At 31.3% G+C, this 11354-nt stretch overlaps 1 protein-coding gene across 1 annotated transcript; it reads right to left on the reverse strand.

The window, feature by feature from the left end:
- Positions 1 to 2092: 2092 nt before the first annotated feature.
- LOC121118030 (uncharacterized) lies at positions 2093 to 4668 on the reverse strand. The gene is made up of 4 exons (XM_040712564.2): positions 3856 to 4668; positions 3634 to 3789; positions 3439 to 3564; positions 2093 to 3333 (listed from the first exon to the last, which is right to left on the reverse strand). The coding sequence occupies exons 1-4, from the start codon at positions 4015 to 4017 to the stop codon at positions 3130 to 3132; spliced, it is 648 nt and encodes a 215-aa protein (XP_040568498.1). The 5' UTR covers positions 4018 to 4668; the 3' UTR covers positions 2093 to 3129.
- Positions 4669 to 11354: the final 6686 nt, after the last annotated feature.

Raw genomic sequence — 11354 nt, forward strand, 5'->3', positions numbered from 1 at the left:
AGTGAACCCCATTTATCAAATAATGAGTGTAAAGTCTCTGAACTCTATTTTTCCCCATAGCCATGAAGAAAGAAAATTTGTGAGACAAACTCTCCGTCCACTAATTTTGAATTAAATTTTTTTTTATCTTCCCTTTCCAGGGCACCAAAATTTCCAAAAACTTAGGCTTCATGACTCAATCGAGAAATAGAAGACATTTCTAGACATAGATCTCGCTGAAAAGAAACACATTCATAATCAAACCAATTAAAACAAGGAGTTTTGTTTCCTAATGGATCCGATGACCTCAGAGAACAGGAACAACCATTTTCTAGATACTTTTCAATTCTTCGTCCTTCTTCTACATTCATATCACGAAATGTGACGTATCCGTGCTCTAAAGCTCGGATATCAGAGATATCGTTTATAGATGAAGAACAAATCGCGGAATTCCTGATGAAAATATATTATTTATATCAATATAATAATAATGGTGTCAAAAGATTTAAAATATAACAATACAGAAAGTGACTTCATTTAAGATGAGCCGGTTAAGAACCTAATCTTACCAATACAAATTTTTATTCGACCTTATAATATAATTTCATGCTTTACCATCTTTAAGAGGCGATTGAGGCTCCACTGAAGCATTATACTTTTAACAAATACATGCAAATTAAATTAAAGATTCTAACCCACACGGTTTTCTATGCAGTTAATAGAACTTCCGTCTAAAAGTTGTGAAATTTCATGTTACAAGAGTAATCTTTTCTTTTCTTATGAAACAAAAATAGCTATAAATATAAAAACCTCCTTTTCACATTTTTTTTAGGAATAGATTCCTGGTAATGGCCTCACATATATAGGGCTGAGCATTTTGGATAGTGCGAGGAGAAGGCGAGAGCAAAACATATGGTACTCCTGAGCTAAGAACTTTTTAACATCAGCTGCCTGTTATATATTTTGACGTTGAGAAAATGAATTACTGACATAAAAAATTTAACCTTCTACATATAAATTAGCATGAATGTTGGGAAAATATCTTAATTATTTTTAAATATATACCTATTTTTTATAGTTCATATATTTTTTTTGAATACAGCAAAAGTAAGCAAGAATTCTTCTTACAGAAATATAGATGAATACTACGAAGATCTTTTAAAGAATAAATGAAAAAACAATAGAGCCAACTATTTTCCTTTTCTAATATTAAAAAAGTAACTTTTGTCGACGTTTTGTCCCTCTGTGATAAAAGTATGAAATGAAACAACGAGTGTGTGGGGTCATAAATCACGCTAAGAAGTTATAAATGTAAGTCCTTGTTGGACTCAAACTAGAATTGAGCAATTATTCTTGCTAAATACTGAGTGAAATTTGTCTTTGTTACAATCCTATCATAGCTGCTCACAGCTAATTTAATGAAACTTCATGACAGCTAAGCTGTTTTTCCCTCAACCATTCCTCAAAATGTCAGGGTTAATATACTAATTTTTGTTTTTTATTCATTTTACAAATAAAAAAAAGCTTATAATTTACAATCTTGCAGATGTACGCTGAAAAGTTATAATGTATTGTCTCAAGGTAGTTTGTGATCAGTTGACTTTATATATGTTTTAGTCATAGTATTGGTCATTTTTAAACTATGTGCTTAATACATAATATCTCGGCACCGGAAGAAATAAACAGTCACATTGTGTCCATTAGACAACTCGTCGTCGACGTTCTTGATTTATAACTTTTTTATCCAGGTGTATGCCGTAAACAGAAATGATTATTCCTTTGTGGATGGCTGAGCTTCCTTTTTTAAAAAATAAAAATAATTCGAATTTATGTAAAAACAAATCTACCTTGTTTTTACCTGTGATTTTGCAATTGAACCACAATGATTTATGCCTCATAAATCTAATCCACAGGTGTAGACAAGTACATATTTGTTTGGTTAAAAAGTATAATTAAAATTTGGTTCCTTTTGAATGACATATTATCGTGTTTTCTTTTAGTAATAATTAGTCATATTACAGAGTCAAAGAGAAAATACTTACGAGTTTTTATATATGTATATGAAGCATTTACAGCTGTACAGAATTAGTTGAAGTCAAAAATGCAACAGAAATACTCGTTTACTCTATTTCTGAGTCGTTTTTATTTAGTTTTATATACCCTAAGTCTGAGAAAAACAAGATTTTGGTATTTTCAACATTTTTCCTCTTAAAGATATGAATTTATAGTACATGTTATTACAAAAAACTACAACACACACACACAAAAAAAAAAGTCACAGTTTAAATATGCATACTGAGTAAGTACATGTGTGATGCGTCAGCATAAAAAAATCTTGATCAAAAATGCCGATTATTCTAAAAAGTGAGCCTGGATTACATTCTTATTTTGAATCTAATTACCTTACATTTAGATAAATAAATTATTTTGATTAAATCATTTGGAGACACTGCAAATTCCACTTAAAGATTTGACGAGAGTATCGATTAGTTATAAAAATAGATTATATACGAAAAGCCATATCGTAACCAAAAAAAGTCTCATAAATCCAATGAACGCTCCAGACTATAGTTACTATTCCCAGGTATTTCAACCCATCCCACAAATTATAATATGAATATCCTAATTGTGCGAAAAAAGGCAAACAAATAATGGGGCATTTATGTATATGTAGGAAGTAAATCAATAAATAGAGAATTTCTTAATTTTTGTTCAATATTGTTTTTGTGTTGACACACCAACATTTGAAACTAAGTATTTGGGTGATAATATTTGTATTTGTTTTCTTATTATGTATTATTATATATTTATATACGTCTTGTTATATTCTATGGTTACAGAGTGTATAACAATTTTTTACTCTAAATACATTTTTGCAATAAAAAAAAGATATATATATTTATAATATACATTTCATTGTTTTTTATGGGGAAAAAAAATGCGGAGTTGACTAGTTTGTCAATTTTGTTGTCATACAGTGATATATGTATGACTTTAGAAAGAAAGTTACTAAGCAGAAATGATTGAATTTGTAAATGCACAATTTTCCGTGACAAACTCCGTTGTTCTTTTTATAGACAATTATACATACTTTATATTCGAAATAATATTAATAATAGTTTGCTTTGCCGTTGTATAAATTATAATTATTTAACGTAATCGAATAATAATTATTGATAGGAGAAGGAGAAGGTGATGGAATGAAGAGTAAAGTCTATTATGATCGAGTGAAACCCCAGAGCCAGTAGCTGGAGATTGAATTGGAACAGGGGTTGTTGATGGATTAGGGTCCGTGTCACAACAAACTGAACTGGCGTTGTGTCGGGGGCAGCAGTATTTTCCCATGCCCAAGTCCTGCAAATAAATATTCATTTATAAATTAATCAATGATATAACTCGGAGAATTTTTTATTAATTTTTTTTAATTAGTAATGAACATTTAGATTTTTTGTCTCTTACCATACAACCTAAGTCCGAAACACATGGTAGATCGGCAAATCTCATGTGATACTCCATTTCACAACAGACTCCCCCACAACAGCCATAGTTTTGTCCACAATCGCTCTCAATTTCACACTCTTCTAGCTGTAAATAATGTATTATTATTTAGTGGATTTGATGTTCGAATCTTACAAAAGGAAAAATATTACTCACTAGGATATCATCAAGGCAAAGACCACGATTTATGGATCGAATGTCATGATGTCTAAAACAGCTCTGACCTTCGTTGCACTCTGAATCTTCACGACAGGTCTGACGACGGAATTTCTCACTCACATCACTATCGTCTTTCCAAGGATAGCAAAAGTACTAAAAATAATAAATGGATAAATATGATTTTAGAACGGACTTCTGGGAATTTGCGGCTAATGTTACTTTAAAGCATGCATATTTGTCTCCGTGTTTAACACAATCTGAGTCGTCTAAACAAACTGGTAGGGGAGAGGATTGCTGATTTTGGCTCAGAAAATGACCATCGAATTCTGGTGCGGCAAGTGCCATGGATGCGAAAAGGATTATAACGTGGTGAGGAATCATGGTGATGATGGCGTCCTTGAAATCTCTATTCAAAATTATATCTGTCAAAATTTATCGCGCACTTCTTTTCCCTCTTTTGTAAATATAAAGGTTGCCTTGAGTAAGCTGTAGTAGTAGTCGTCGTCGTGCTCGTTTTATTTTGCAGGCCAGAGGCTGTATCTGGCATTTAGTTATATGGTTTTTATTGGTTTGGAAACGTAAAGAAGAAGGAGAATAGGGAGAAGGAAGAAATACCATAAAATACCATCTCCTTCTTTTATGCTTAGAGGGAGGAAAGGAGAAAAAAGGACTCTGAGACTAAGGAAAGTGCTTTCTCTAGGCCATGGAGAGACTCATTCACACACTAAAAATGTCCGTCTCTTCTTTTTCTCATTTATCAGAGTTAAGTTTATTGAAAGAATAATTATGTAATTATTCCAGCCCCAGAAGTATCACTCTACTATGCAAATATAATGAACACGGTGAATCACTACGACCCTAAAGGGGAATCACAGAGCCAAACCACGGTCAAAACTCTACTATTGAGAAGCAAAAAAACAAAACACATTCCAAGTTTTGAAAAGGGAGGAGAGGAAAAGCGTGCAAGTCAATACGCACAGAAACACGCTCACACGCGGACCTTCGTTTCCTATCAACGCCCCATACAAACAGAACAAAAGGCGCCTTTTCGTTCATTCGAATTGCTGCTACTTTTTGCTTTTTTTTCTCCGATAATTTTATTTACGCGGATTTTGAAACAAAATAGTATTTCAATAACACCTATACACTTTTAGCAAAGCCTTTTTTAAAAAAAAGGGGTTGTGGAACAATTATGCATATTGCACCCCGATTTCTTCTTCTTTTGAACTTATTCCTATTTATTAATTATTCCTGGGAATTTGGGTTGCTTTATAAATAGATGTACATCATATAATGTATGCACAAATAAATCATTGACCCTTTTCAATGTGATGATTGTATTGAGTCGGAAATGAGTTTTCCGAGAAAAGGAAGTTGATTGTTCTTATTGTACGTTTATAAGTACCTACCTAGTACAATCATATAAAAACGTTATATTGTATAGATATAACATTGTACATATGTTGATGTCGACAGCCAGGAAGTTGATATTTTCTCCACTACTCGTACCATTCAATGATTATATATTTATAAATACAATATATGTATGTATAAACATACTTGTATATATTTATAAATTGCTGTTTGGATGATCATTTTAATGGATTAATTGAGTGAAGCTGAAAAAGAGAGTAGGGAACAAACAATAAAGGCAAAAAAAGTCATAGGCATAATCTATGCTATACATACATTCTACACCCAAATGTGCTTTAAAAATCAACCATTACTAATTGTTCATAATGATCGTCTAATGGTAATCGTCACATGTACCTTTTTATCTCTCTCACTCTTTCTAACCAATGGTTTTTATGGTATACCATAAATGGCATGTACTTTTTCGTAATACATATATATATATATATTGTGGAAATGGCGTGATTTTTCTCAAGACATAAAGGATTGGTTTTGCCTTTATGATCATCATGATTTGACACTACCTGCACACTGCTTTGAAGGATTTCTTTAATGAAATAGATTTTTTATGTATAATACATTCACCTCTGTTTCTCATTCTATTTCAAAATTGGTCTTTAGAACTGACCGATCTATTCAGTTACTTATTATGTGGAGTGATTTTAGATATAGTAATAAATTGAGATACGAGGATGATTCTGAGCCAATATTTGTATTGCTATAAATACATCTTTAAAAAAACAAAAAAATGCATTTTTTAGTGTCCATTTTAAGGGAGGGGGGGGTCCCCTATAATTGACGTGAATTAGTAAATTTGTTTATAATATGACCTGCCGGTATGTAAAAATGAGAGAAACCGAACAATGATATGTTAATCCAGAAAACTTGAACTTGAGGATTGGATTGGAAGAGAAGCATGGCTGTAATGACGTTTTATGGGATTAGCTGAGAGCAGCTATGAGAGGGAGGAAATAAACACAAATCCTACTCCGTATCAAACAAGGACATAGGAAGGAGTTACTCCGTTTTCGATCTTTAATTTACTTGTAACTCCGCAGTGTTTCTCTCTCTCTCATGTGTAAGCACACGCAGAAGTGATTACACTTTATACTTAGATGTACTCTCTTCAACAAATAAATAATAATGATAACAGATTAGGAAAATTTAAAAAAAACCAATGCCATCCAGAAAAAATCACGCACTTGTTAAGGTCATATTTTAAATTTTGCTCTAATAATCGGACTCAATTTTCTCTCCCCCCACTTAAATCAAGATATGTGTGGTGCATCAAAACAATCTTGAACAAAAATAAAGAAAAGGATTATTTTTTTTTTTTTTTTTGATATACCCGTACAAACCAATATTTTATAGGCCTTGTTTGGGTCAAATATAAGTTGAATTAATATATTCAAGAATTTTAGCTATAGTGTATAACTTTTATTTGATTTAAGAGACTTATATTGGCCCCCTTTCATTTAAAATATGTCATTACTTTCATGTTATTAACTATTTTGGCTACTTTTAGTACAACTTGATAGAAATGGACGATCACTTGTCGAAGAAAACAAATGTAATTCACACTCAATTTAAAAAACAAAAAATTAATTATACCTTATTTTTTTATTGACGCGTGTACACCCTAAATTATTTATCTCATTTTTTGTTGTTACTTCTTACAACCTGCTTATACAAGATGCAACTTGTACACAACATATATGTAAGTATATATTATATAACTGTATCATGTACCTATGGCTATAGATAATAATAGTGTGATGCATCTGTAGACCATTAAAAATACCCTTTGGCTAATTGATATCTAAATATTATATAGGTATTTAATAACACACTTGTATATAATATGTCATTCTATCTTTGTACAACAAATGGATGTATTAATTAAGGCGAGACAAATGCGATTCATTTGCTCAAAGGTATCTATGAACCATCATTGTATGCATTTATGTATGAAGAGAGGGAAATGAGGTCAGAAGGGACTTTGTTCCCAGATAAGAAATCCCTTTTCTTTTCTTTCCTCAATTTCATCCCCCTCATAAAAGAGACAGAAGACTCACTGCCAGGAAATCTGAATACGTAAGCAATCAGTTCATATTATTTTTTTTTTTTGATAACAACTAAACTTGACTTTTAGAATTAGAATCCTGTGGAGGGAAGAGGAGGGGTAAGGGAGGGACACGAAGGAGCTGTTGGTGAGTCTATTCTACTCTACATATAAGGAACGAAGAAACGAATGACTGACTTCTCCTTTACTCTTTCCGTGTGACTGCTTTCTAAAAGTAAAAGCTTTCTAATAGTCATCATGATATTCTCCCCCCCCCCCTCTATTTTATTTGTATACCTTTGTGAAAACGCCTTTAAAATTCAACTGCTTATTGCAATTATTATCAAACAAACAGGGAGATCTTCTTTCAAATTACTTTCTTACACATTTCTACATACGTATTTAGAACCAGGACTTCCTATAAGACGTATATCTCCGTTTTGAATTATTTTTTCCCACATCTTTTATAAATATCTGAGTTGGTTTTTGATCCTTTAAAAAATGTTGGTCGCATTTAAAATTTGCTGTAGAGCGTTTCTATAAATGAATGCATTGAAAACAATTAAATTTCGGGCACAGTTAATTCTGAGAACAATCCTTCTACATTGCTTTTGTGTTGACGTGCCAAAAATATATATATAAAGTATCAAATATGAAATTTTTGTAAAAAAAATTTAAAAAATCCAAGCTATTCATAAAAAATTTAATTTTTCGTAAAAAAAGTTCAAATATTAATCTAGTAACAAGTAAAAAAAATTTAATTTGGGGAGGTCTTCAGCCCCTTCAGTCCACCCCCTGTTGACGCCGCCCCTGACAACAACATAAACATAAATCATACATACCATAGACCCTCTCCCTTTTATTTTGACCCTTTTTATTCCAAGAAGATGGGAAAAGAGCTTAGTAAATGGAGCAATACACTACTCCTTTAAGTATTAAAAGCAATTACATTTTCTAATTATAAAAGTTTTTGTTAAAAAATGTACAAAAATAAAATTAATTCCATCGATGACTTTTCTTCTTTTTTTTCTCCTTCTTTTCAATTCTTGTACAAGTATCTACATATTACTATAATAATAGAATACAATCACAATATTCCATAAAATAATTCAAAAAAGGGGCTTTAGAGTTAGTTAGAAGAAAAAAAAAGGATATAAAGACACGCAGTCAATGAATAGACAAAAAAGAAACAGAAAAAAAATAAGTAGAAGAAATGGAAATTAGATTATAGAAGTAGACATGCACACATTATTTATTATTCGATCGAGTGGCTAAATATACGCTCACTCTGTCTTCTCTATATGTATTCATATGACTGCTTCAAAGTGCAGACAGAATTGAATTTTAAACGGAGGGTAACAGCTAGTCTTATGTCGGTTCATATTTATAAGGTCCTTCCGGTATTCGGGATTAGTCCTTAAGGCAGTCAGTACGCCGAGAGTGATGATCAAAATCATTAACAATACATATTCAATTATATGATATTCCGGTCTTTAGGACTGGCAATCCTTGGTACCGGTCTATAACTGTGGGTCTTACAACTTTTTCTACAATAGTCGATTGTGTATGGTGCCAAATATGATATATGAGGCGTTTATACCGACCATTCCAAATACCTTCCAAAAAATATACTTGTTTTCATTAGTATGCAATATAATACGAACATATATTTTTGCTTAATTATAATTCATAATAAAAAACACCCTCAATGACGTTATGTCGGATTGATTTTACCATCTTTTAACTCAGACTGAACTGGATTGGACTGTGGTCCTTGGTCCTAAATACGGACCAACACAACACATACAATAGCTATTCAATTTAAGCTTAACTCCGGAACGGTTTTATCATCAACAAATTAGAGCACCAGCATTAATTTTATATAATTTTTAAAGTTTATCTTATAATTAATAAAGTAAGGATTGTCTATTTATGGAAAACTCATTTTGGATTATACACTTAATATCTTAGAACTGCGTAACAACTTGATGTAAAAAATGACAATGTAACAACGAATGGCTGTTGATAAAGTTCAGCGTCTTATATTAAAATAGAAAATAAAATAAAAGTACATTATTAAAGCAAAGTCTGTCTGTTTATCGGAGGCTAATATCTCTAAGCAATGCTGGGTACTCCCGCCAGTAAAAAATATAGGAACTTTGAGAGACGACATATAAAAACTGGCTTGCTAATACGCTTGAATTTTCAAAATAATTATACTTATTTTAATTAGTCAAAGTATTAATATCTTGTAGGCTACAGACATTATATCTTTTTTTAAATTTACGCTCATAGGGATTTGAACTTTTTTCGCGTATATATTAAAAAAAAATAATATAAATAATTTTGGATACTTTGTTCATAGTGAAAAGCGTTTTATATCTTAAGGCGAGACAGATGTACTGAAAATATTATTTAAAAAGAAGTAGCTTAGCATCTGTGTTTCCAACATTGAATATTATTTTAAAAATTTTATATTAAATAAATGCTTAAACTTAAATTTGGGCATAACTATTCATATACATTTTTCAAATGGACTAAACAATCAGTGTGGGTAACGAAAGGATTCAAAAAACTTTGTCTTATTGTTTAACGAAGAATTCCGGGCAATGCCGGGTACACCTACTAGTATTATATATATATATAGTTATTAGAAAAGTTAAACACCCCTTCTTATACTCTCGTCATATCAAACTTCGCATCGACGGCCCTGAAATGCAAACTGCATTTTATGAAATAGTACAGACGCAATAAAATATCTTTCGACTGATAATAAATAAAATTGACTCCTTCTTCACAGCCCGGTGGTTCGGGAGTTGGGAAGATCCCTGAGTCATTGAGCATTTATTCAATTTTGAATTTTACTAATCAATGACAAACAAACGTAATAATACGAATACATTCGTATTTTGATTCATACAACCATTGTTATCATCTAGGGCGTATTCTGACAAATGAAATTGATGATAATTTAGATATTAAAGCAATGCCCTGATTAAGTTTGTTATAAAATAACAACTATCCAGTTTCAGTTCAAATATTTAGTAAATTTTGAATTTCAATATTTGGTTGACAATTAAAGAAAATATGAGTTTCGTCCTAACGACCCTCGTAATAACGTGCCGCATACATTGACAACTGAGCTTTACATATGTGCATTTTATAACAAAAAGTATTTTTATAAAATAGCAACTATTTAATTTGTGTTAAAGCTTTTACTTGATTTTGAATTTTACTTATCAGTCAACAAATTTGTATAGGAAATATAAATTGTTCAAGAACACTTCATTTTTCGCAATGCCCAAATCTTTAACCCCAATCCGCTACTCGGTGAATATCAACATCTATGAGATACTATTTATTTACATAATTATAAATTGATCCAAAAAATGAAAAAATGGTGTCCTCCATTTCAAATTCCATTGTGGGTGCAATCTTGAAACAACTTAATATTACATACACACATAAATTAGAACTACCTACCAACTCTCAGAAATAACTTTTTGTTTCGAGTCATTGATCTCAGAACCACATCCTTTCAAAAAGTATATAGAGAGGACATAATATTATACATACATACATAGATTGTAATTATTTCTTTTTAGTGTTCGTCCTCCGCCTTTTTCTCCCACTTTGACTTCTTCATCAAAATCCCATTTTGACAAAATATCATTTTAATTTTAAAACAAGTCCCTTTTTCATTCCCTCCTTCTTCTCCTCATAGTGATGAGACGAGACATATTTCATGTTATTTTTGAACATACCCCTGGTTTGTTCAAAATGAACACGTTTTAATAGGTTTTCGTTTTGTATTTTTTGAACTTCTCTCCTTCTCTAACTATGTATGTAATAGTGTGTTGAAAGAATTATTTATTTTTCTCATGAGACTCTACTCTATTTAAGGCTATGTTTAAATGGTTAATCACATTCAAGTTAACAGAAGTGTACATTCATGTATTGATCTTTCCATTCACCCATACGAAGTTTGAAGAGAGAGACGGAGATATAATAATCAATAGTTTTCGTTGAATAAAATATAAGTTTGTCTGTAGTAACTAACTGGAAGGTAATGCTAAAGGTATATACATAGTTTATATGTTTATAATGTGTATTTGGTAGTAGGAGTTGGACATTTTTAGTATATATCTCTCAGGAGCAGCAAGTTGACGACCCCTAGTTTAGGGATAAAGTTATTTATGCCCAATATTTACGAAATCGAACAAGCATCGTTTTATGGAAAACA

This window comes from Lepeophtheirus salmonis, chromosome 5, assembly GCF_016086655.4.
Source record: "Lepeophtheirus salmonis chromosome 5, UVic_Lsal_1.4, whole genome shotgun sequence".
In the NCBI taxonomy this organism is placed as follows: Eukaryota; Metazoa; Arthropoda; class Copepoda; order Siphonostomatoida; family Caligidae; genus Lepeophtheirus; species Lepeophtheirus salmonis.

Excerpts from the sequence above, each read along its gene's own strand:
- LOC121118030 (XM_040712564.2), bottom strand. The coding sequence starts at position 4,017 with ATGATTCCTCACCACGTTATAATCCTTTTCGCATCCATGGCACTTGCC. Across the intron at positions 3,565-3,633 it reads TTTGCCTTGATGATATCCTA|CTAGAAGAGTGTGAAATTGA; the intron begins GTGAGTAATATT and ends CATTATTTACAG. Across the intron at positions 3,334-3,438 it reads TTTCGGACTTAGGTTGTATG|GACTTGGGCATGGGAAAATA; the intron begins GTAAGAGACAAA and ends ATTTATTTGCAG.